Genomic DNA, 26,837 nt, shown 5'->3' with positions numbered 1-26,837 from the left:
ATCTAGATAAGAACAGACAGTGCCTCAGGGTGGCACAGCAATTCTTTCATGGGGCGGGGGGGCAACGCATGTGACCATCACCACCACCGGCCACAGAGAGGACATTATCAGGCCGTCATTCAGGCAGTCGAGGCCATGTCTAATATCTTCCGCTGTTACTTTGTCATTCGTCTGTCTCTTCTATCTGCCGTCTGTCTTTTCTCATCTATCCGTCTCCTACTTCATATGACTCTTCAGTTTTCCCTCCGTGCTTCTGTCTTCCATATCTCCTGCATGACATTTGTCTTCCCTGATGTACACTGGTTTTAACATGGCTTTCTAATGCTTTCGTATTGTAAATATTCTCTCTTTTCCTCTCTTCTCTCCTTTCTCTCATTTGTGGAATGTTTTAATCCTACTACAGTTCCAACCTGAGAGGGAAAAGGTATTTTTTTTCTGCCAGGGGTGGGGGCAGGGGTAGTTGGAGGTTGCGGGGTCTATGTGTCGAAACTATGAGAGTCCCTTTGTACTGCAGCAAAGCTACAGGCTAGGCAGTTATGGGTATGGCTCCCTCATTGCCCCCTTTCCCTCCTTCCCCCGGCTCCCTTTCAATGGCTCTCTTTGTCTTTGCAAAGTATCACACAGCCGATTACATAGAGGGAATTAGGAGTCAGGCTTAACCCGTAACACACAGACACACACACACACACACACTCACAAACACATACACAGGCATGCAGATATGCATGCTCACACATATGCATGTGACACACATACATGCACACTTGACAAATTTCAACCATGCGCATGCACAACTAATTACAGTCATTCAGGATTTGAGAAGTGGAAGTGCGGCGGCCTAGTGTAAAGTATGGACTGACCCTCTGTGTCTGCCATCCTAATATGGCGTTATAGACACCAACACTGACTGTACCCTATGTGATGATGTTCCTATTCTTGTTGTGATGGACTGCATCACCCCTGCAGTCTGATTCAAACCCCGCAATGCCACAGCATGCGGGTCCAGATTGGGTGATAGACAACTGTGGACTGCCATAGCTCCGAGTCCAGTCCTGTAAAACTGGGTTGTCCATCAACTTTAAGAGGTTTATGATGTGAATGCGAAGCAGCAGCCGAGTCACTGGAGACCATGCTTAAATATGTGCTTTTTTTCCCCATTGTATCGACTTTAATAAACAGATGGACATGGAAAAAACCCGAGTGTCTTCTGTACTCCGTGTAAAGGCACTTTAGTTAGACGTTTGAAAAGTTGGGAAGTTCAAAATTGATCTTTATTGATTCGTTGTGCTCTTTTTATGGTTTCAAAGACTGTCTCCAGGGACAGACTTGTGCGAAAGCAAAGAGAATACAGCTTTATTTAGTGTGAGAGGAGAAGGTCATTAGTCATCATCACATGTCTAAGCTTTCACTCAGGCTATTAATTGCAAGTTGTTTTGCTGTGCTGTGCTAGTAACAGTTATATAAGGGTGAAAAATACAAAACTGTGAAATGGCTTTTTTTTTTCATATAGGACCAAAGAGACTTAACAGCATACAGAAACAGCAGCGAATATAAATAATATATGTAGTATTCATAGCAACGATAGGTATTTCACACAAAAAGCAGTTAGGCAAAATATAAAATGAGCACTGCTCTACGTCTACTGTTGGAGGTTAATGGCTTAAAACGAAGCAAACTATAAGCTTTAATGGGTTCGAAAATATCACAAGCTGTGCCAAAGGCAGACCAAAAGCATATGGTACGAATCTGTGTCAAATGGCATTAGGAGAATATTATATATAGATATATAGATATGTAGATATATATATATATATAAGAATAAAGTGGAATATTCTTCCATGTTGGGATAGTGTCCTACCTGAAAACAGGCATGTTGTCCAAGAAATGAAGAGTCACTTGGGTGGTGAAAAATTAAGAAGCGTTACAGGGATTTCCCAACATGTCGATCCATTCAGCGTCACCTCCCATCCTTCGCGACCATACGTCAGATCGATCACATCAACAACAGTGATAACATAGAGGCCTCTGATAGCAACGTACTATATGGTCATCAAACAAATTTTCCATCTTTGACGAAGCCACCTTGTCAACATGATGTACAGATTGCTGATGTTGCGTTTCACTTTTGAGAAGCAGCCATTTTTTTATTATTATTATTATTATTATTGTTATGGGCAAAGGCACGCTTAGATTTAACTGCAAGACCACTTTTGTACTTTTTAGCTCCCACATGCATGCATTGTTTAATCTCTCGGCCCCTGCAAACCGCCCGCATATAACGGCATCTAAAGCAGAGAAATTGTCCTAAAACGGTAACGAAGAGTTACACAATTACAATCAGCAAACAAATCCGTCATTTCACATTAAATACTGTGCTATGTACACATTTTTGCGTGTCACACAAAGCGAAGAGGGAAGAAGGACAGTGGTGCAGACTTTCAGTGGAGATACTTATAGCAGAAGCGTGTGAGAATAATCGCGATACAGTTCAGATATATGGGGGGGTGGGGTGGGGGGCATCTTTGTATTATGCATACTAAGGAAAACAGAGAGACCATAGTTTTGGTCAAAAAGAAGCAGATTATCTGTACAGTATAGGTACAATTGTCCATCATCATGAATGTCCTTCATGAATACATAAAATACTTCTGCAAAATCACAACACCAGTCAGTGCCATTATTAGGAAATACCCAATATATTAACTTCAGGATAATACCAATACAATTAATCTTTAGTAAGGTATCCTAAGTCACATTGGACAAAAGTCGTCAGCTAAGAGGAAACTAGTTTGCAACCAAGGTAGTGTCGAGTGTCACGTTGGGAGAAACGCCGATAACATCCGTTTCTTCACTTTGTAGAAGTTTTGGTCTCAAAACTTTGGTCAATTTACAGATAACACATCTCTTCTACACCTCAGTCATGAATATACATATCGAATTTCAAGCATATTCAGTAAAGATGTCCTGATATTACAATTTTATCATGAAAATGTTTCTTTTTTTTCTGACAAAATGAATACTTCTTAACCTCATCAAGGTTTGATGGCGTGTTTGTTCCATGAGCCCTCATCGTGTGTGTAAAAAATACAATTTGTGAGTGAACACCGTACGATGCTCTGTATTGATCCAAAAAAAAAAACAACCCCAAAACAAATGTGCCTCTGAAACCACAAATAACTGCTTTCAAATATCGTTACATTGATTACTAAAACGATCAATACAAAACTAACATCTGCTTTACACCGGGTTAAACTTGCCTGAGATGTGAATGGGCTTAAGCCAACCAATTTGGCACTCATTTCCTCCAATACCGCAAAACCTTTTTTGTTTCAGACTGGATGAGCTTGGCTCTCTCTAAGTCAGATCCTCCATAGCGAGAATCCAAACCTGCAGGTTTTTGATCTTGAAGTAATACGCTCTCTGACTACTACGCTGTGTTACCCCAAATACTCAACCGTGTTCCAAAAGCTCCAGGCCCCAAGCTCATCCCTGGGCCCTGGTAGCCTTTCTGCAATTGGGCCAGACCAGAACGGGATCTCTTCCCACCTGTCTCCCCAACTGACTCTCTCAGTGCCTGCCCACGCCCCCCAGCCCAGACCACATTCACCACCAACGCTATCGTCATCAGTGCCGCCGCCGCCGCTGCCGCCACTGCTGCTACACTGTCGGTCTGCCATGGGAGCTGAACCTGCACTCCTGCCCTCTGGCCTCGGTGTCTGTCATGGCCGCGACAGTGTGGTGTAGACCGGCTGTTCCCAGTGCGTTGGGCTGTGTGATTGGGGCACGCTGGCTGGGTCGGTGATGGCGGTGTACAGGGGTCTCTGGGAGGGCCCCATGTAGGAAAAGGCTGAGTACAGCCCAGAGGCCTGGCTGGTGTGAGCATAGTAGGACCCTGAGGCCTGGTGGTCAGCGTACTCAGCGAACTGAGCCCTGGATGCCAGTGAGGGGAAGGCCGAGCTGTAGTGAGGGAGGCTGAGAGGGGTGTAGGTGACATGGGACCCGGGTGATGCCGCCTCAGAGAAATGGCCCCCAGGACCTCCAGCCTCGCTCTTGATCTGGGCCTTGGAGGGTTCAGGGCTGAGTGGGGAGCCATGATGTGGTGGCTGCTGCTGCGGGGGCTGCTGTTTGGACAGCCAGGCTGCCGAATGTCCACTTGCTGCTGCCAGAGCCGAGGAGATGCCGTAGGCATACGGGGAAGCCGAGGAGCCAGCTGCTCCCACCCCGGCACTCTGCCCCCCAGCCCCCGGGTGCCCATTGGGTGGTAGGTACTGGTCGAATTCATTGACATCAAATGGCTCCATGTTCGCCATCACTTCATGGCTAATCTCGCCGATGTCCATATTGCCAAAGTCAATGTGAGGTTTGCCAGATCCTGCAGGGCCTGTGCCTCCCTCTGCCCCTACCCCCATCCCGCCACGGCTCCCCCCGCTGGTGACCCCATCCCTCTTTCCCTCCCCTGCCTTCCCAGACTGGAGCTCCGTCTTGGGCGTGGTGGGAGGTGTAGGAGGACTGTGGCCCTGTCCTGTAGAGACACAACACAAAATGGACAATAGATGCACATCTTTTTCTTTGCACAATGATTAGATAAGGTGTCAGCTACTGAAATTACATGTAAAGTGCTATTCTACTCTATTCTGTTCTGTTCTGATCTATTCTGTTATATTCTATTCTGTTGTGATCTATTCTATTCTACCATATTCTGTTCTGTTGTACTATGTTGTGTTCTATTCTATTCTATATTCTGTTCTGCTCTACTCTGTCATGTTCTATTCTTTTCTGTTCTGTGCTTTTCTATTCTATTGTGCTCTGTCTTATTCTATTCTCTCTTTTTTTGTGTGGATTTTTCCCCCTTTTTCTCCCCAATTGTACCTGGCCAATCACCCCGCTCTCTGAGCTGTCCTGGTTGCTGCTCCGCCCCCTCTGCCGATCCAGGGAGGGCTGCAGACTACAACATGTCTCCTCCGAGACATGTGGAGTCGCCAGCCGCGTCTTTTTCACCTGATGTTGAGGAGTTTCACCAGGGGGACATAGCGTGTGGGAGGATCACGCTATTCCCCCGAGTTCCCCCTCCCCCCTGAACAGGTGCCCCGACCGACCAGAGGAGGCGCCAGTGCAGCGAACAGGACACATGTCCACATCCGGCTTCCCACCCGCAGACATGGCCAATTGTGTCTGTAGGGATGCCCGACCAAGCCGGAGGTAACATGGGGAGTCTTGTTCTATTCTATCCTATTCTACTCTATGCAGTCCTGCTCTATTTGATTCTGTTGTGTTGTGTTTTGTCCTTTTCTCTTCTCTTCTATTTGATTCTTTCTGTTCTCTTCTGTTCGGTTTTGTTGTGTTCAAAGTAATTTCATAATAGTGGGACAGTGCCAAAGTCAGTGAAGTTAAAGGAGGGAGCCTGCGGCCAACCTGCAGCATGAGGGTGGTGCCCATCGGCCAGAGGGGACCCGGCTCCCCCACTGTGGGCCACTTCCAGGTGGAGGCCCTTGTAGTGGGATTGGCTGTGGCTGACCTCACCCTCCGAATGGCCGTCGGCCTCACTTCCTGACCCGGATCCGGGCTTGCCGTTCTTGCGGCGCCGCGGCTGGTATTTGTACTCTGGGTAGTCCTTCTTGTGCTGCTTCCTCAGTCTCTCCGCCTCCTCAATGAATGGCCGTTTGTCATTCTCATTCAGGAGCCTTGAGTGAAGAGAGAAGTCGTAGCAAGATGGGTGGGTTAAATCACCGAGACAGAGTTGGTAGGCAAGAAATGGAGCCTCAGCATAACTGTAGCAGTTCATAATTCATGCTCAATGGCTGAAATTGGAGTATTATAAACCCCTGCCCCTACGTCTCTTGAAAAAGAAATAAAGAAAAATGATCAGGACTAAAAAAGGGAAAAAATCTCATGATGCACGTCTACAAGACAGCAGGTCACACTGTTTAGTTCACGTAGGTCTGTAGTAATGGTTTCAAAAATATGTTGAATTTCAGGTATTCTGACGGTGTGAGGAAATAGCAATCACCTGAAAACACTTAGCGCATGTGGGGTCTGTAGCGGTAAGGGTATGAAATGTGCACTAAGATAACAGCGATGCATGACTGAAGTCCTCAACACTCAGCAGACGGGAAGACGGATAATACCGCCCACCAATAAGAGTCAAATATTTCCATGTCATTTTGTATGTGGTCTTTTTTCCCCCTGAATAGAATAGGAAATCACATTCTAGAGGCCAATGTTACCGCTCAAGGGTTAACACGGTTCAGGAATATCAAGGCCCAGTGTATGGACTCAAGCCTCACTCATAGCACTGATCTTGCTCATCAACTACATACTGTTGCAGTTTGTGTTATTACAGGTAGTCCCATGCACTACATTTACCGTCTGCACAGCTGCAACTAAAGTTACCTTTGCCAGGGGACTTTGACTGCTGCACAGTAATGCAATTATGGAAGGTTAAAGATGCACCCTGCCTGCAGACACAAGACCAAGGCCCATATTACTGTTATCGGCAGGACTGGGTATTCGTGAGAAATCCCTGACCTGTCTCAGTCTCCCAATATGTCATGTCTTGGGAGCAATTAACCAATCATGCTGGAGCCCAGGGTCAAGTCTTCATTGAATTAGGCTGCTCCTCGCAAGGTTAATGAAAACGCCCTTCTGACCTTCTCATTAGCAAATAGAGAGTATGCTGTATGAGAAAATGGCAACAGCGTGAGAGTTACAGGGGTGGGAGGAGGAGACAGATCGTTGCGAAGAACCGCGGAACCAGGTTTTTAAAAGCGGTGCTCTGTAATTAAAGACTTATCTACTTACTCAGCATTTGAACAAAGGGCCAATAGGGATGTGCTTGATTTTAGAGGCAGGGGTGTTTTTCCGCAACGCCAACATTCAAACATGCATTATGACACTAGAAGATTTCTAAACATTTCTGTTCATAAGTTCGTTCATTTTTGTTTACCAATGTCGACTGGGGATTCAAACAAATGCAGTATTTGCGGAGGCATAATACAATCAGAATTTCTCCCAGCTGAAATGGTTGAGTCGATACTGTGCATTAGCTTGGCTAATGCAAAAGATAAAATCCTGGTGGAAATTAGTTAAAGATCTTGCTTAACTTTTCAAAATAAGGGCTAAAGACTGCACTTTAGCCAGCAGCTAGAACTCACCTGTTCAGTCTGGTTTTTGTTTAGTCTTTGTTTAATTTGTAAATTGCTCATTATTGTTTGGCTTATGTATTCTCTATTTATCTTTTATATCTTTTAATCATTTTTTATCATTATTACCATTATCATTATTATTATTTTCCCTTGTCTTTTATTGTGAAGCACTTTGTGACTGTGAAAAGTGCTATTTGAATAAACTTTACTTACATGCATGTTTCATTTTAATGAATGAAAAAAATACAATTTAATATTCTATGATAGATAAATGTTACATTTAACAATGAATGATAATCTGAGCTGTAAAACTGAGCTAAAGGTGTTTTCAAGAGAAAGCTAGCAATTCCTTGGCTAACAATTTCTTTCCTCCTTTAAGCCCACTGAGGCAAATTTGTAATTTGTGATAGTGGGCTATACAAATAAAATTGACTTGACTTGATTTGACTTGAGTTCAGGTGCATTTTTCTCTAACTGAATGACTGCATTACGTTATCTGTGAAATAAACTGGAGTACAGGAACATGTGACAGGATCTCAGTTACAACAGAGGAAAGTTGTGTTATGCTATAAAATGGGCTTCATACTGGAGGGTCAGAACCTTTTGGACGGGGTCATATTTGGGTCCAGAGTACAAACTCAGCGGAGAACCACCGCTTTAAACTTAAATCCTGTTGGTCGGAAGGGAGGAAAGAGTGACATAATCACTCAGCTTCCTCTTTTGCACCATAACATAAATCCAGACAGTGAAGTAAGTTGGAGGCCTAGTCGATTTGTGTTGTGCACTGGTGTTAGTTGGCCTTATTGCTGTTCTGATCGTTATTTAAGTCAGTGGTGAAAAAATACAGAGTAAAACAGAAGGAGGAAGAATGATGACAAAAGTCAGCTGATTGAGATCTAATGAGGCGACTTCGACTTTCTTTGAACTTTTGCCTGTGGATTTTTTTAATTTTATTTTTATTTGATAGACAGTCTGAACTCCAACCCAAGATAACTTCACCAGGATGTAAACTGTGAAAGACTTGCATCACCTCACCTCCAGAGCTTGCCCAGGGTTTTGCTGAGCTCGGCGTTATGCAGGTGGGGATACTGATCAGCCAGTTTTCTCCTTGCCGCCTGTGCCCACACCATGAATGCGTTCATGGGCCTCTTCACGTGTGGCTTGCTCTTGTTTCCGCTGTTCACACGCACGGGCATCGGCACGAGGGTCCAGTCGTAGCCGTTCAGCACCTGGCTCACCGCCTCACGGATACCAATGGGGAAACGCTCGTCCTCGTCGTCCGATTTCGCAGAGGACCTCCCGGATGCCCCTGATGTCTTGTTGCCCAGTCCTGTTAGCTGGGACTGCTGACTGGGGAGAGGGGAGCCCCCCCCACCGGTGGGACCGGAGGAGTGACCTGGCGAAAGGGAGCGGCTGTCGTCCGAGACCCCTGGACTCAGCTCTACATCTGAAAAACTCTGCTCCTCACTCGACATCTTTTCCTCTAACCGAAATAATGACCCCCAGGTGCCTAAAGGGTGGAAACCTACAGGTAGTTCCTCTATACTCTACCTTGCCCTAGGCCTATTCCTTTGTAAGACTTAAAATTGCTCTTTTATTCCTAGAGTAAAGGATACTGTTAGACAGGCCTGGATCTTGGGTGTATACTAGGTTAATTGCTCACTATCTCTCAGGTCTCTCTGGTCCCGAGGTTTTCTTTATAATATAAACTGCCAGTCAGTCTCTACTCTTAGCCTCCGTTCCAAAACTCTATTAGGGTTGAACATCAAAGTTCTTTCCATCCGTGTTGTTGGTATCATACGCTCAGTGCGTACCTTGGACCCCAGTTTACCTGTTGCTTCACACCGCTTTGCGCCAAACAACCCTCTCTACTTCTGCTTCCACTCTCTCCGTTTTGTCCTGGGGTTGTCCTCTATACAGTAAGGTCCTGCAACAGAGTGATAACTTCACGTCATGACTAGGAGAAGGAATACATGCAATGGATTTTAGCAACAACAAAAACAACTGCAATGTGTATGATGCATTTCAATGTATCTGTGAACAAGGACGTTGTTGAGGACATCCTCTCTGATCATCCTCTTTAGCGTTGATAGATTAGAGATGGTTAAAGTGAAACAATCTCAACATTATATGCATGTTGTATATGGCTAGCACTCCGCTAACAGCCATTATAGTGTACATTCCTCTGTCTCGCTGAAATTGTGCGGTAACGTGACCAGCGGTGGCGTCACTGGGGATAATTGGTGGAAACTACACTTACTTCCTGGTTTGCCGCTACTTTTTCAGTGGGCTACATTGAGATAGGCTACACAGTCTAAGACGTTGCAAATGGCAACGCTATGTACAGCTGATGTAGTGAATGCCAACAAGTGACATGTATAGCTGACGACTCGTGAACTGTCCACCAGTGACATCACTGGCAGACACTTTTCCTTACAATTTTGGCAGCGTTTCAGAGATACTCAGAAGATTCCTCAGTATTTGGGCTGCTACTGGAGTGTTATACCTGTAACGTACATGTAATGTTAAAATCGTGATTCCCTTTATCTCTAATTGAGAGAAAACGCAAGAGCGAGAGAGAGATATGTTAACATTGTCATTGTTTCCAATTAAGTTTGGACATATACTTATAGATGACTATGTTTAGGCATTATCTTGAGATTTGCAGCGACGCAGTACCAAACAGACAGCAAGTTTGAAGCTGCAGGTCTAAATTGCGCATGCGTGGTACGTGAGATTGGAGTAAAGATGTCCTTTGACCTTTCTTGTTTTGCAGCGGTTGAAGAGCAATGGTGCCTGTTCATGTCCACACCTTCAAACAAAGAAGAGAAGCTAATTTGTGAAATCCCTAGGTGTGTAGTCTGGTTGGAATGAAAGCCGTAAATACTTTCGGTCCTCCAAGGGACATATCTACGTCCACGCCATGCCCAAGAAAGTCGACGAAATTTTTTTACCAGATCTTTCCCTCTGACTATGATAAACTATAACCTCTTTCTGATACCACTTGAGAAGATATTGTCTAGACCAAAATATTGGCTTTAATCTCAACTATTTATGACTTTGTGCCTAGTTTCAGAAACGTCCGGTCGAAATTTCGCGGACTCTCCGCACTCCTTGCCTGTAGGTGGCGCCAAATCAGAGTGTCTAGAACAACCGTTCCGGAACCACTGCGCTACATCTCTGCAAAAATGCGTTGATCGTCGTTAGAGACGGTTATGTTTAAGGGTTTGATGTCCCCAACTACATCCATCGATACGTTGTCATGACTGCACATTTTAATCAAAACTTTATATATCAATATCTTATGATAAATCAGGGAAAGAAAAGATCGCGTCTCGATCCAGGTCAATGTGTAACAAGTTGTGGGTTTATTGCAGACGAGTGGGGAGCTTGCGTTGGGCCACTGTTATTCCAGCCGAGGTCTCACTCCAGCCAACGAGCTACTGTTTAAGGTTTGGCAGTTATTGCAAGCTCCCCGGAGAGAAAGTGTTGGAATAATATGAACCCGTACCAGCACAGGACTTCAATTTATACCCTGGACCTCTTGTATAAACATTGGCTGGCGCTGGAAATGTAAACCGTGTGAGTGCGTGTCTGCACGCGTTAGACACAGCCTATTTGTTAAGGCATAAGGGTGTATGTGTGTGTGTGTGTGTGTGTGTGTGTGTGTGTGTGTGTGTGTGTGTGTGTGTATATATGTGTGTGTGTGTGTGTGTGTGTATGGCGAACCTATGCTGAAGTGCATGTCTACATGCAGTACACAATGCTGGAATTATATCGTCAATTAAATAAATCGACACCCTTTATCAGCAAACTTATTGGCAAACCTCAGAAAACTAAACCTATGTTTGTTTTTTTACCTTTGGTATCGCAGTATGAAAGCGTTGGGCTATGAAAGTATGAAATAACTTGTTTATATGCGTTATTATTTTATGTCTGTACGAACAGGCTGTCTAAGTACAAATAACTTTGATGGGGGTGGGGGGGGTACGCACGCTGGTAATAAGAGTTTTCCTGGCTGAGGATAATCACGGTTTGTGTGTCCACGGTTCTTAATGAAACGTTGATACGTTATAGTTTATGAATGAGCTCTTCATTAACATCAAAGCGCGTGCTGGCCATCGTATCCATTTTGGCCCCCAATTAAAGCGCTAATGCGTGCGAGGCTTCGCCATCTGGCCAAGGCGCATTAGCACTTCATTCGCTTGCCACCTGGAGCACAAAAACCATCATCGCGTTTCTCTCCATGTCTCCTGTAGAAAGACCATTGCACGTATATAACTGCCCAATTCGTCCCTGCACACTTGTTGCATCCCCCCCACCCCCAAATGATACCGGCTATATCGCCTGATTTAATTGTGTGTTATTTAAGAATGAAATAACAATAACGGACAGTTTCGATTCAGCGGCCACATAGCGTCTAATTTGTCACGAGCGAATGTAGTTCAGAGCATTATATGAGTCTTAGATTGGACCAGTGAGAAAGGGAATAAATGATTAAAAAGAAAACAACAAAACAGAAATTTGTCTGTCCCCTGACTCACAAACAGGAATTGTATTCCAGTTTGTGTCGCTGCACAACTTCTCCGTGCTGATCATCTTTATTATCTATACTCTCTACACAGTCTCACGCGCCCTTCAAATCCGCTTTGATTCGTATCAAATTTTCGATCACTGAGCACATTTACCGCATTTACCGTGGCATAATGAATTTGGGCGACCCGAATGAGAGCTCACCGCTTGACTTAACAATAACTTGCCCTTAATTTGCTTGTTTGGAAATATTTCCCTTTTTTGTTTTTTTTTCCAGCACTGTTCGTTTCAATTAGTTTTGTGTGATCAAGCTCCGGAAGAACGGGCCATGAAAATGCGAGTGTGTCCTACTTTAAATAAAACAGAGAAGAAGAAAAGTAGCGCAGGGTAATCAAACATTCAGAAATGCAATGATAGGATGTCTGAGGCGGCGTTTTTAGTTGTTTTTCTGCGTCTAGCTACATTTGGACTTTCTGAAGTCGCGCGGGCTGCGTAATGACACTAATATAATTTGTGGCAGTCACGCGCAACTCGGTCAAAAAGGATACGTTTCTTTCTGTACTCTGCCCTTCTTGATACTCTTTCTATTTCTTCTTAAATTGTTTCCCGACAACGTGTCCGTTCCGCCGTATAGACCGAGGGAGGTGAACGGACTGTGTATGGCATTTACGTCGACCTTAATTTTGATTTCGTCGGGAAACTGAAAGCGAGGACTGACAAAAACCATTTTTTAAAAGAAAACTACAACACCGCAGGGATTCTGTCAAAGTGGGAGATGCGCTGGCACCGATTAAACAACCCGACTAACAAAACCTTTCTTCCCCGCGCTGGAGAACAGCGCGGAATCACAATCGCCGAGACAAGCTTGGCAGTAAGTACTCATTTAACCGCAGAATATCTCCAATTTGCATTCTGCGTTTCTTCCCAAAGATACACTTCATAGCTTTTCTTTTCTTTTCTTTTCTTTTCTTTTCTTTTCTTTTCTTTTCTTTTCTTTTCTTTTCTTTTCTGCTCTGTTCTGTTCTTTTGGTTGAGATAAAGGCACATAGCTAACAGAGGAGATAGATGGTGAATGCTCCTTACTTCAGTGGAGTGACGGAGGAGGTCGCCCGCTTAGCACGAGAGAGTCCGCGTGTCCCCGAGTTTCCAAAGTGACGCTCGCGCTCACTCCCCTGCCCCCTCGCTCGCTGCCCGTCTATGAATGAGCGCTCTGTGTCGCGCGCCGAGGCTTAAAGGGCTCCGTTGTGTGAGGCGGGAAAAAAAAAGTCTTAAAGGAGCAGCGGACTCTCTCTCTCTCTCCCTCTCTCCCTCTCTCTCTCTCTCTCTCTCTCTCTCTCTCTCTCTCTCTCTCTCTCTCTCTCTCGCCTCTCCCCCATCTCTCTCTCTCCTCTCCCCTATCTATCTATCTATCTATCTATCTATCTATCTATCTATCTATCTATCTATCTATCTATCTATCTATCTATCTATCTATCTATCTATCTATCTATCTCTCTCTCTCTCTCTCTCTCTCTCTCTCTCTCTCTCTCTCTCTCTCTCTCTCTCTCTCTCTCTCTCTCTCTCTCTCTCTCTATATATATATATATATGTTTCTCTCTCTCCCTTTAACGAAATGAGTGTCAGCATAGGGCACCCGATGAATGTGTAATTTTTAATCATATACATACCCGAGTCATGACGTTTCTTACACAGAAACGGTCAAAACCAATTATCTTGATTTTTGTTTTTATAATTTAGATCAAATGTTAGATATGACTTTCAATACTTTAGGTTTTATGCATAACTGAGCGTTTGTTGCAACTTTTACGCACAAAGTTTTGCATATGTGAAGTCAAACCTAATGTGTTTCTGTCCTGTATTACCTGAGTGGCTTCGATGTGATAATTTACATCTATACCATCCAGGCCAATATTTCACCTCTCCGTCGAGAATTAAATACCTCTCAAAGCTGGCTGGTAAAACTGGTCTTGGCAAGAAACGTGTGGAAGGGGCGAAGGGGTGCACTCCAGGGACGCCTGTGTGTGTGTGTGTGTGTGTGTGTGTTTGTGTCAAAATAAGATTTTCACCCTCATTTCAACATGTTTAAGTTAGACGGAGCATTCAGTCCGTTTGAATTGAAACTGCGCAGCCCACATCAGGTAGGTTAGTTCCTGAATTCGATTCAGTCTGATGGATACAGCCTATACTTACAAATCTAGCATTGTTTTCTCTCCCTCGCTCTCCCTCTCTCTCTCTTTTTTTTTACTACACAAGTTAAAATCAAAATGGCTGCCCAGGTGTAGCAAGAGGGTCAGAATATTGTCTGCTGCAGGCAATTAAAAGGCTTGGGTGTTTTCTCCACTGCAAACTTATTCTCCATTATGATTTCAGTGTTTTATTGCTTCTGAAAGCAGCTCGGTTACTTTGCTCGACATGAGGAAGGTGGTGTGTACTACTTGAGAGATGGGCCACATGCCACACATGGGCCGCAGGGAGACTGGCTTGTGGCTGCCGACTCAATTCTGTCTGTCTTCATGTTTGATCCTCAGTTGATGTGGTGGACTGGAAACAGCAGAGAGCAGTGACCAGAGGGCGGAGAAGGAGCGGCTTAAATGTTTAATACAGCACGTACGTATCGCCTCAAGTCTCAAATGAGGGGAGAGACCCGGGTGGTGGTGGTGGGGGGTAGCCCCAGACAGATGTTAGAGGGGGGGCAGACAGATGTTAGAGGGGGTTACAGTTATTTATTTTCTCCTTCACCACCGCGTTTTCATTTGGTCCATCCGCGGTTCTCAAAACGCTACGAAGCGTTTCTTTCGAGCACGGGCCAAGCGGACAAGAGTGCCACTCAACACTTCCCGCGTATGTTGAACCGCCCATACTAAATGTGGACCCAGTTAAAGTTGGGAGTTAGGCCGACAAAACGGGTCATGGTTAAGTCCGATTATACCGCAGACCCGCTTTCGTCGGTTTTTTCGACCTGTACTCGTTTCCTCTGCCTGATCTGGACCAGCGACGTGTCCAGATCAGGTCCACGTCGCGCCCCTTCACACGCATGACGTGCCGGAATGACCCGCGCGGACGAACGGCGCGCTTCTCCATCCGTCCGCGTGTGAGTTTTGTAATTGCATCAGCACCCCACTTCACTTCTATACACAGCGCGCGCGCATTTAAAGGCAAACAAGCATTTCTAGAAAACATAGGAGAGGCAGGAGGGCTCGTGGGTCTTATACGGATACAAACACGAGCGCTGTTCTCCCCAACAATGACCCCTTGTACGTATCTCATTCTTGCGACACACGGCCCTTCGTCCAAAATTCATCGCCCCCCCCTTTCATTATCCATGAATGTTGACTGTGATAAGGGAATCCTATAACCATGAGAGCGTCTCTCTGTTTGCTTTCCTCCCTCTCTCCATTTCATTCCCTCGCGCGCCTCTCCTGTCTTTGCTCCCTTTGTTTTATCTCAGGTGAATTGTGTAATCATGTGATCAAACGAGCACCCCCCTTCAATTACCCCCTTAAATGAAAAAATGAGGAACAAAAAGCAGTTCTGTGTGTTTATAAAAAAGAAAAGAAAAGAGGAAAAACGGCTTCTGTCCCTTTTTTTACTGCCACTCTTTGTCCGGGTCTCAACAAACGCTCACATATATAGAGTAAAATGCTGCAGGAAGCAAGGCCAGTTATGTCTATATGGATCTGTGGCCTGGACCACAAGGCTCCTATTTATTTATTTCAATTTGGGACAACTAGAAACACACTCCGAGGACTATACCTACAACTCCTTCTCTTCGATTGGGGGATCTGGGGCCATAGACCTCATCAGAAAGTGAGTTGTTGTTGTTGTTGTTGTTGTTGTTGTTTTTTACGTGTGCAATAATAAAGAGGCAGGGATTTGGATTGATCGGGTTTGGAAAGGAAATAAAGTCACTCAGTTCAATGCCACAAACTGTTGAGGTCGGTAAAAGATGAGTAAAAACACGTTGTGGCTAAAAATCTGGACATGATTCAGATTCTCTTAAATTGCCTAAAATATGCTCAGTGGCTGATAATTTATGCTTCTTCCTTTTTTTGCGTGTTTATCATTCGTTCAAACCAGCAAAGTTGTTAAATTAACATTTAATTCTATTGAAAATGAATGTGTTGGTAACTTGCCATCCTCTATTAATGTCATAAACGTTCGTTCTTGGGCGAGTTAATGCAAAAGCATTTATTGTAAGAAAACAGCGTGTTGTTTATACGACTGTATATAGCCTGCCATGGTCAATCTGCTCATTTATATATTTAAGTAACAAGGCAAGCAAAATCTGAGTGAAAAGACAATGAGAGAAGTTTTTGCTTGTAGCCTATTGCATTCAGAAAAACGCAAGTTATTTCAGGGACTTAATGTAAATACATCTATATATGTAATGTAATCTATCTATGTGATGTAATATATATATGTAATGTAAATTATATATAGTTGTAATATAATCATGTGGCAAAATATTACCAGGGCCTATTGTAAGTCAGTGTGCATTATAATAGCAATAAGAGGCGAGCTGTTTGATGTTTGGAGGTGTTATTAGTCGACGAGGTCCGTGCATGTTAAACACACAATAAGTTGATGAGCGTCATGTCTCGTCATCAAATCAAGCCCGTTGTGTTTTCATTCCGCAACCAAAGGCACCGCCGTCACCATCACACACGCTGCCACTGTGTCGACGTGGCGCATTTGTATCGAATTCAACTTCAAAGGTCCGTTCGTGTAACTGCAGTTTGTCATTTAGTATCAATTCTAAAGCGGAAACATTGTCCCAACGAACAGACGAGGCCCGCGTGCGTCGTATAGAGAGAACCATAATAATAATAATAATAATAATAATAGTAATAAGAGGAAAATATAAAATATTTCAGGACCTCATCACGGCGTGTTGTTGTGGGGCATATTTGAAATTACTGCATTACTAGTTATTTTGTTCTGTTTTTTGTTGTTGTTTTTTTTTTGGCTAATATTTAATCCCAATTTATGTTGAAACCTGCATGCTTTTACAGATTAAAGAGCTCTTATTCCATTTTTTATTTTTCTTTTCGAGGTGAAAATATGTGTCGAATCGAGATAAGATTATATTTTGGTTTTATCGCCTATTTCGTTCATATTTTACTGGATATCTAAGCAAATTATGCAGTTTATATAATTTATAGTATCTTCACAAATAAGTAATAAATTATCATCAAATGACCAGTAAGTAGTTAATCATAGGCACAGCTCCTTTCCGTCTCCATTAAATGTACACCCCCCCATTGCTATACACACACACACACACACACACACACACACACACACACACACACACACACACACACACACACACACACACACACACACACACACCAGCACTAGTAAGTCTGACAGTGGGACGTCAGAAGGACCTGTGTCTACTGGACAGGTTCTGGGTCAGCAGTGTGTTTGAAGAGGACACTAACTAGCCCAAGTGGTCCTCAACAGCTGAAGGTCAGAGGTCACTGCCTTGAGAGATTAAGCAAGACCGTAGAAAATGCGATATAGCCAGAGGTGGTGGTCTGGATCGTTCTGCTGCAGTCTTAAACTTTGAATCATGTTTTGTGTCACATCATCTCGCTGTCTAGATTAGCGATAACGAGACTCGATCACCTGAAATCTCTCACAAAATGAGTTCTGAAGCCTTTGAGGGGGCCGTTATATGAACGGCAGATTTAATCTGATATTACATATCACATTAACAAACAGCTCAACACGATGACCTCCCGCTGGATTCTTTAGTGTTCTGGCACATGTAAGCAGATCAATGGCACATAAAATTAGCCATGATTAGTGTGACAATTACAGTTATTAATTACATAACGCCCTGCACTGTTTGAATGTGTAAGTGGAGCCACTTCAGCAAAAAGAAAAAAAAATTGAATACAACTTTTGCAATGAAATAAAGCAAAAGTCAACTTATAGAAATCGTTACGGCTGCTTTCTCCATTGTTGCTACACTTTATCTGTTCTACCTGTTGTCTGTTGCCATCGCTTGAGGATGCTTTTGAGATCTTGGAAGGGCTTTCTCAGATTTAGAACAAACTCAACTAAAACTCAACCTTTTTTTTTAACCAACATTAAAACGTGTTATCACAACAGATCTCACATAGGAATACGTTGTGTCTTCAGCAGCTGTCTTTGCAGCAAAACTTTCCCTGTGCAGCAACACGGGGTATGGGTATGGATCCTTCTTGCATCTATACCCAATAATCACAGTCATCGGTCATGTGGCCGGTGCGCGTCACACTGCGTTCGTTAGGCAGTACGTTGACGATTAATCACGGTGTCGATGCTGAAATTCACTTGGAGGACATGTGACTTTCCGATGAAGACAAGCGTCTGTCGCCTTCATCAGCAGGTTTAAATAAAGGTCAAACGGAAATAGAAGTGTGAAATTAAAAGGATGGCAGGGACAGGATTTTATTTATTTATTTATTTATTTATTTATTTATTTGGAGGGCGATATAAAAAGTGCTTTATATTTTCAAGCAGCAGTGATTGCCCTTTTGTCTGATTCCTGCCTCTGGCAAATTCATTCAAAGGGGGAAGTCCAGCCTTCTCACAGAGAGGGAGAGAGAATCTGGTGATTTGAGACAGCAAAAGAGAGACAGAGAGAGTGAGAGAGCGTAACGGCAGGTAGATAGATAGATAGATGGATGGATGGATGGATGGATGGATAGAATTCTTCCTGCTTCTCTCTCTCTCTGTCTTTCTCTCTTTCTCGCTCACAAACCAGCCCAGCAGCCACACTCCTATACTAAAACACACACACACTTATGCTCGCTCGCTCGCTCGCTCTCTCTCTCTCTCTCTCTCTCTCTCTCTCTCTCTCTCTCTCTCTCTCTCTCTCTCTCTCTCTCTCTCTCTCTCTCTCTCTCTCTCTCTCTCTCTCTCTCTCTCTCTCTCTCTCTCTCCCCTTCCCCCTTGCACCTGTGCAGGATGGAGCAGGTGTGTAAGTGTTCGCTGATGAAACAGATCAGTCAACCTTGCACAGGGAATCAATGAGCTCTGTTACGAGTTGGGGGTTGGGTGGAAACCAGAGTCAGGTCTCGGTAGTGCTGATCATTTGCGTTGCATAGATATTATTATAATAATATCATAACAATTTTGTAATGAATGTAGTGTTATGGGCCCAAGCTCTCTTAATTGACAGAAGTCCAAAATGAACTTCAATTAAGCAATTAACCCACTACGAAAGACAGATTTGTACCGGTAGTTAGCTACAGCCGCCAATCAAAACGTCAAGGAGTCTTCAAAAGGTTAGCCAACATAATGAAATGTCCCACAAGACCTTGTTGACCTTCCCTTTCCTTCCAACCATCCTTTTTAATTAATCAATGCTGCTGCTTTACATTTAAATAGGCCCCCCTCTTGAATGTCCCCTGCAATGAATTCTGTCTTTGTGCTAATACCACTCCATTTCCTATTCTGTTGTGTTCTTTTTCTCTCGCTCGGTGTTGCTGGTGCTGGTCGGGGAGGGGGTAAGACTGGTAGTAATAGTGGAGGGGTGGTGGTATTTTGGACAAGAACTTGGACGAGTTTCCACTGCAGCTGGGGAGTGAGATGGGATGGCGTGTGTGTGTGTGTGTGTGTGTGTGTGTGTGTGTGTGTGTGTGTGTGTGTGTGTGTGTGTGTGTGTGTGTGTGTGTGTGTGTGTGTGTGTGTGTGTGTGTGCACTGACATGCCAATGTGTGTGTGTGCAGAAATGTGATGGTTGTGTATATATGTAAATATGTGCATGTGCATGGAGACAGTTGGGTAGAGGGCCATGAAGAGATGGGGTGAGGCGGAGACAAGAGGGGATGGTACTGCCACTGGTCGTGGTACGGAAGGGTGGGACGGAGGGCTCGGTGTGTGAGTGTGTATGCATGTATGTGTGCATGTGTGTGTGTGTGTTGGGGGGGGGGGTGTCTCTGCATTGCCAGCTCAATGAATGGCCCATTGTTTGATCTGCTTCATATCTCCAATGCCCAGCCAAAGGGAAGAATCTAGTTACTTCAGCTGTGTGAGGGGGAACATCTAAAGGAAATTGATATGGGGCAGTGGGAGGTGGGGGAGATGGTGTCTTGTTGGAGAGTGGGTAGGTTTTCCAGGTAAGCGAGAGAGAGAGAGCGAGAGAGAGAGAGATGGGGTGAGAGAGGGAGAGAGAGAGAGAGGGAGGGAGGGAGGATAGAGAGAGGGGGAGAGAGTGAGGGGGGAGAGAGAGGGAGAGAGCGAGAGAGTGAGGGAGAGAGGGAGGGGGAGAGAGATGGGGAGAGGGAGAGAGACGGGGGAGAGAGTGAGAGGGGGAGAGAGCGCGAGAGAGAGCGAGAGTGAGAGGTAGGGAGAGAGAGAGAGAGCAGATTACATATTCGTACTCTGACTTGTTTATGAGACCCCCTCTAATAGTGCATTTTTAATGGAGTGTTATTTTCATTTTCAATCTCAGAGGACCACTAGATGCACTTCCTGTCCGCGCGTGTGTTGTTGATGTGTGCGGAGGCTGATACACCAGCTGGCGTATAAGAGTTTGTGTTGCTTGCTTGTGTATTTCACCAAGCTAACAGTAAAATTAAGCGACTAACCCTCTCAAAAAATGGTTTATATCCTATCTACTCCGTGTATAGTCTTGACAGCATGGCTAATCTGAAAATGCATAATTCAGGTATTAATCATAGCATTTCAACAACGGCTGTTTATCCGAAGGATTCAAGTGGGCTGCCATGACATTATTTATCTCAGCGATTCATCGTTGATGGAAACTTCACAGGAACAGTGGCATCAAAGCGAGTCATTGTCGTCCATAATAATACTCAAACCCAGCCAGAATATGGCTGACTGTGGTTCATCTGTTTACATCCACATGACAGGGATTGAAATGTATTTTTAAAAAAAGAAGCTTTTGGAAACATCATTATATCATAAACATTTGCTGTGATATTGTGATTTGTGAATTGATGCTATGATTTATTCCCCTCTCACCTACAGTGTGACGTGAAATGTGAAAACTGCATCAATCCAAAGAAAAGGCATGACGAAATGCCTTCATTTGAAGCCCCGTGTGTTAAACAAAGCCGTAAACACGAGTACCCTACCCTGAGTAAACATTCAATTAATTCAAATTCCCACATTCAGAGAAAAATTACATCAAGCCTCTGCACAGAATCTTCTCATTGTGCTTCAGCGTTGCGATTCAGGGGAAATGCTGCGATATGAAAATTGTCACCGTTCAGTACTGCAATTTTGCACTGAATCGACCCCCCCACACCCCACACCCCGACCTCTAATTAAAAAAAGAGCTGTGCATCCAGCTATGATTGGATAATTTATCTATGGCAGCTTAACTATGGTTAACTTCATTACACTTGATGTAGATATAGTTTCGACGGCTGTTGGCTGTTGCGGTCCTCTCACAGGCTATGATTGACCTAATCTCCTACTTTATATATATATATATATATATATATATATATATATATATATATATATATATATATATATATATACACACACACACACACACATATATATAGCATCTTTTGGTAGAGATTCGATTGGGCAGCACAGTGGCGCAGTGGTTAGCGCTGTCGCCTCACAGAAAGAAGGTCCTAGGTTTGAATCCCGGGGGTTGTCCAACCTTGGGAGGTCATCCCAGGTCCTTTCTGTGTGGAGGTCCTGGGTTCGAACCCCAGGCCGTCCCAGGTCCTTTCTGTGTGGAGTTTGCATGTTCTCCCCGTGTCTGTGTGGGTTTCCTCCAGGTGATCCAGTTTCCTCCCACCACCAAAAAGACATGCATGTTAGGGTTAATACTTCTGTCTCTTCCCCTGAGCAAGGCAATGGGAAGAAGAACTGGAGTTGGTCCCCGGGTGCTGCAGCTGCCCACTGCTCCCATACAAAAGGATGGGTTAAATGCAGAGGACACATTTCATTGTAACCTGTACAATGACAAAATAAAGTGGTGTTCTCTTCTTCTTTACTGTAGAAAGACAACATTCAACTCAGAAAAGGGCTTTTCCTGTTGTCATCTACTGACTTTAGTTGAGGCGACTTTGGTTTTTCAACTAGAAAAATAGAACAGGCTTTGGTGACAGTGAATCATCCACCATCTTGTCACAAACATATGTTACTATAGAATGATGTCAGATTGGGCAGCTTTATCACACACTATTAGAATAAAAAAAAGGAGTGATAGGGACTCTTGAGAAAGGGTCTCAAATGAGAAGAGGGTCATTGTGGACCTGGGCCCCACCTCAGTAGAGGACATGCAATCCATGCAATCCAAACCAGAAGCCATCAAATCCTGTCTGTACACCGCTCGCCTTTCTTCACAACATGCAAAACGTGCTTTTTATTTTTGTACAATGAAATGTCGTGCTCCTGGGTGGCAATCGCCCAAATCTGCATCATGTTGTTTTTAACAGCTGCCCACTGCTCCTAGCTACACAGCTAGGCTGGGTTAAATGCAGAGGAAGAATTTTCCCACGGGGATCAATAAAGCAATAAAAAAAATGTATATATTGTAGCGAATTCGGGGGACAACGCAACCACAGGAATTGCCGCGGCCGGGAAGCGAACCCGTGTCGACCGCTAGACTAAAGGATCAGACCCGCGAGCCAGCGTGTCTTCTTATCCATGCACGTCACACTGCATATAAGCTCCTTCACGCCTCAGGGCGCATACGCTTCCGATGGCCTTTATGGTCGCTCCATCCCACTTCTAACACCAATGTAGCGAATTCGGGGAACAACGCAACCACAGGAACTGCCGCGGCCGGGAAACGAACCTGTATCGCCCGCACCGCAGGAGGCATCGCTAACCGCTAGACTAAAGGGTCAGATTCGCGAGCCAGCGGCTAGCGTGTCTTCTTATCCATGCACGTTACAATATATATATATATATATATATATATATATATATATATATATATATATATATATATATATATATATATATATATATATAGATAGATAGATAGATAGATAGATAGATAGATAGATAGATAGATAGATAGATAGATATCCCCCCCGGTTAATTCTATTGCACACCACACACACACACACACACACACACACACACACACACACACACACACACACACACACACACACACACACACACACACACACACACACACACCCCAGTAAGTCTGACAGCGGGACATCAGGAGAACTTCGCGAAGGAAACGACGCGACTAAAACACGTCATAAATAGTGACATGACGCGCACGATCGCGCGCAAATTACGAGCTGTCATTTTGAGCGGTCATGGTCGCTCTAGGGACAAGATGTTATCATAACTTTTTGTGCAATTGGTCTAAAACTCGTTTTAATGCAAATATATGCAATTTTAGGATAATTCAGGGAGCGGCAGGTCTGTATATCCCCCCCCCCCACAAAGTTATTAAACTTTGAACATCTAAAACTTTTGATGGTTCTGTTAAACTCCGAATCAGCAACAAAACCGTAGGCACGGGACAAAATTTTGCTACTGGAAGTGTCCTGGTTTCCGTTTCCGTTTTAGTAGCATTGACCAATCAGTTTGAGCAGGTGGTGATCGCTGCAGGAACACGCTTTGGTTGCGTGTTGGTAACAGTCCGTGTGGGGAGTGAAAGAGGTGTTACGCACTGGCCGAGGTGTTTTTGGACCCAAAACACCTACCAAAAGTATCGATGTTTGTGTATTGTGTGGAGAAACTTTCGACTCGTGTCGAGTAATTGTGAAACAATCCGGTCTTGACGTCGCCTCTCAACTCCAACTCTATTCTCGCGTCTCAAGTTGCTAATCCGACTGTAAACAATGACGGGCACACGGGAGAGGAAGTCTTCATAGCAAACGGAAGTGAGCAGCCAGCAGCTGCACCGGAACTCGCGAAATATGGGCCGTTGCCTGCAGAGGGTAAATCGTCGTCAGAATATTTAGCCTCTGGGTTCCAAGATTGGGATTGACCTGGTCCAGTTATTTCAGTGTCCGCTGACCTTTGAGCTCTGATACCGTTCGTGAATTTTATAGCATTTATCTGTGTTTCCCTCTGGTACAGCCAGTGGCTCGCAGGAGCAGGCTGGGCGACAACCAGGAACAAGACTTGGTGACTTCTGGTGAGACAGCTCGGAGAAGTGGCGGCGCTTGAAGGAAAGGGTGACATCCCAGCCTGCGTATTTCACGAGGAACCCAAACAAGCCGCAGACAGGATCGCAGACACAGATTGGCGGATTAGACGAGTAAGTAGTAAGCAAGTAGATGAGAAAGAGCTGACACCGTCCGGTGGAGACCAGATGGAGGAAGCCAATGAGAGAAAGGGGACAAAATACAGGAAGAAGAATCGGGAGCTGCTTCAGCAGTTGGGTGGCATGATGGCTCAACGGTTGGCACCGTTGCCTCAAAGCCAAAAGGTCCCAGGTTTGAACCTGGTCCGTTCTGTGTGGAGTTTGGATGTTCTCGCCACGTATGCTAGGATTTCCTCCCACCGATCAAAGACGCGTTTGATATAGAATGAGGTTATACATATGCTGTATATGTAGTGCGGTATGTAAAGCTCTCTGAAACGTGTGTGATAAGGGGCTATGTAAATGAATATGAACTTGCAGTATTGCAGATGGCGGTCACTCTTTACTCTCTTTGGCCTCATAATTGTGAGAAGAGCCATCACCGGGCTGCTGAGAGAGTCTCTACATGGCTGTGGATAGAAATGGGTGATTCATGGATCTACTTGGACACAAACTGTAAGCTGGTCAGTCGGGTCATCTGGTTATCTATGGCAGGGTGTGTGATGTTGAAAGACCGAAACACTTGATTTCCCAGGGGGAAACATGCTGTGTCCAAGTACATCACCGGATGTGTCATTCGTCCTTTGTGGTGAGCAGACTCATGTACTTACTACACCCACAGACACATTTAGAGCAGGCGGTCGACCCCGTGACTGCTCCAGCAGTTTTAGCCAAACTCGTTGCTCTCCTTTGAAACAGTACCTTACATGCTTGTGAATTTGTTTTCCCATTTAAAATCGATCTCCATTTCTCTCGCTCTCTCTCCTTCTCTTGCCCAATCTATTTTTCTCTCTCCCTCTGTTCCTCTCTCATCACAAATGTCTGAGCTCCGCCACAGCTGCGAGTGAAAGGTGGAGAGTTGGGGAGAGGGTGAGAGATGCAGGAGGAATCAGAGGAGAGAAAGCTCAATGGTCCCTTGTTTTCCCCACAGCCATTCCTTCTCTCCCTCTTGGAGAAAAATCACCAGCCACCGCTCTGCATCATCGTCCATAGGCCCTGCAATGGATTGTGTGTGTGTGTGTGTGTGTGTGTGTGTGTGTGTGTGTGTGTGTGTGTGTGTGTGTGTGTGTGTGTGTGTGTGTGTGTGTGTGTGTGTGTGTGTGTGTGTGTGTGTGTGCGCTAATGTGTCAGTGACACTAATGTCACTCAGACCTACATTTATTTGTATACAAGCAAATTTCATGGTACGATGCAGACATTCCCAAACAACCCGTCTTTGTGGGAGGAGGGTATGCGCTTGAAAAATGATAATTGGGCGGAATGAAAGGCGAAGGACGTGGAGATTGAGTCATTTGCAGTAAAATGCAGAAAATGATGTTCAAGAATTTAGCTGGGAACAAGGCCGTCCTTTGTTGGGATGTTTCTGCAGTATGTCTGGCTGCTGCTTTGGGCGTGGTCACACGGCGATGGCCTGCCTCACTAATAATGTTCAGTTTTGTTGACTGTTTGTCTGTCTCTCCTCATGCTCGTTATTACTCAGACAAAACGTTCAATTCTCATTGAATGTCCGATTTAGCGAAATGTCTAAGAGATCAGCATTTTCATAAGCTTGTTACTCCATGGGACAGAATAGCTGCTTATCTGCATGCACACTTGTCTCTGTGCCCTCTCTTCTCTGCTGTCGCAAACCAAACACTGAGAAGATACCAAGGAGGGCGGCCATCTTGGGCCGGAAAGAGCATATGAGGTAGCTCTACTGTGGTAGGGGTATCTACACCTGCATTCGTACAGTTTAATCAGAACGAGTGAAAGTACCTGTCTGAAAATGTACTCGGGTGTAAATACAACACCTACCAATTGATGGACATACGTCCATAGCATTCACTTTCAAGTGCAAATTTTTCAGTTTTGTACACTTTCTGAAGTCATCTTTGCCAAATTGGGCAGAAGTCCTTCTTTGGATTGGTCCTTGCAGACTCGACAGGTCACTCAGTCCATGGTACAAAGATTGTAAACAGAAGTACATCAGATTCTTAGTTAAACAGACATATAGCAGGAGTGCTATTCCTTCCCCTACCCCACCCTCTTTTTCTCCCCAATTGTACTTAGCCAATTACCCCACTCCTCCGAGCCGTCTTGGTCGCTGCTCCACCCAATCCGGGGAGGTCTGCAGACTACCACATGCCTCCTCCGGTACATGTGGAGTCACCAGCCGCTTCTTTTCACCTGACAGTTAGGAGTTTCACCAGGGGGACGTAGCGTGTGGGAGGATCACGCTATTCCCCCCAGTTTCCCCTTCCCCCTGAACAGGCTCCCCGACTGACCAGAGGCCAGGACACATACCCATATCCGGCTTCCTACCCACAGACACGGCCAATTGTGTCTGTAGGGACCGAAGGTAACACAGGGATTCGAACCGGCGAGCCCCATGTTGGTAGACAAATGACTAGACCACTATGCTACCCAGATGCCCCAGGAGTGCTATTCCTGAATGGGGGATCTGCCCCATGTTCCCTCAGGCCTGTGGGTTAGCGATACATTAGCTAGCGAATAGGTTAGCTATGGGCTAAGGTAAGAGGTTAAGGTTAGGGTTCGGTAAAGGTTAAGTCAGGTTAACGTAGGTTAGCTTAAATTTCGGTAAATTCAACAAAATCCCCCTGCATGCTGTGGTTGCAATACGAAGTTGAATCCACATACAATCTGTTTCCTGTCTGTCGTCTTTTCTGTCCTTTTCAAATACTTTGTCATTGCCTCGTTTTGTTAGGTCTCCGTTATGATAGGTTTCAATTTTGGTTACCATTTCGCAGCCCGTGAGATCCACTTGAAGGGCTTGTTGAAATGTCTCCCCTCATAGACAAACATTTATGAACCACATTAAATTTATTGAGAGTCATCTTATATTTAGTCCCGTAAGCCTTTTTTGCTGAATAATAGCTATTCGAAGCAATTAGCAGGAAACA

General features: G+C 44.6%; 1 protein-coding gene across 2 annotated transcripts; it reads right to left on the bottom strand.

Moving 5' to 3' along the window:
* Window positions 1-1,278: 1,278 nt before the first annotated feature.
* Window positions 1,279-12,895, bottom strand: sox10 (SRY-box transcription factor 10). Of its 2 annotated transcripts, none has more exons than XM_056288810.1 (4): window positions 12,759-12,895; window positions 8,178-9,069; window positions 5,413-5,681; window positions 1,279-4,522 (listed from the first exon to the last, which is right to left on the bottom strand). In XM_056288810.1, exons 2-4 carry the CDS (start codon window positions 8,615-8,617, stop codon window positions 3,720-3,722), a joined length of 1,512 nt encoding a protein of 503 aa, XP_056144785.1. In that variant the 5' UTR covers window positions 8,618-9,069; window positions 12,759-12,895; the 3' UTR covers window positions 1,279-3,719. The 2 variants fall into 2 exon arrangements, with proteins under 2 accessions (XP_056144785.1, XP_056144786.1); XM_056288811.1 differs by having other exon boundaries at window positions 5,521-5,681.
* Window positions 12,896-26,837: the final 13,942 nt, after the last annotated feature.

This window comes from Lampris incognitus, chromosome 10, assembly GCF_029633865.1.
Source record: "Lampris incognitus isolate fLamInc1 chromosome 10, fLamInc1.hap2, whole genome shotgun sequence".
Lineage (NCBI taxonomy): Eukaryota > Metazoa > Chordata > Actinopteri > Lampriformes > Lampridae > Lampris > Lampris incognitus.
This window is presented reverse-complemented; position numbering and strand designations above follow the sequence as displayed.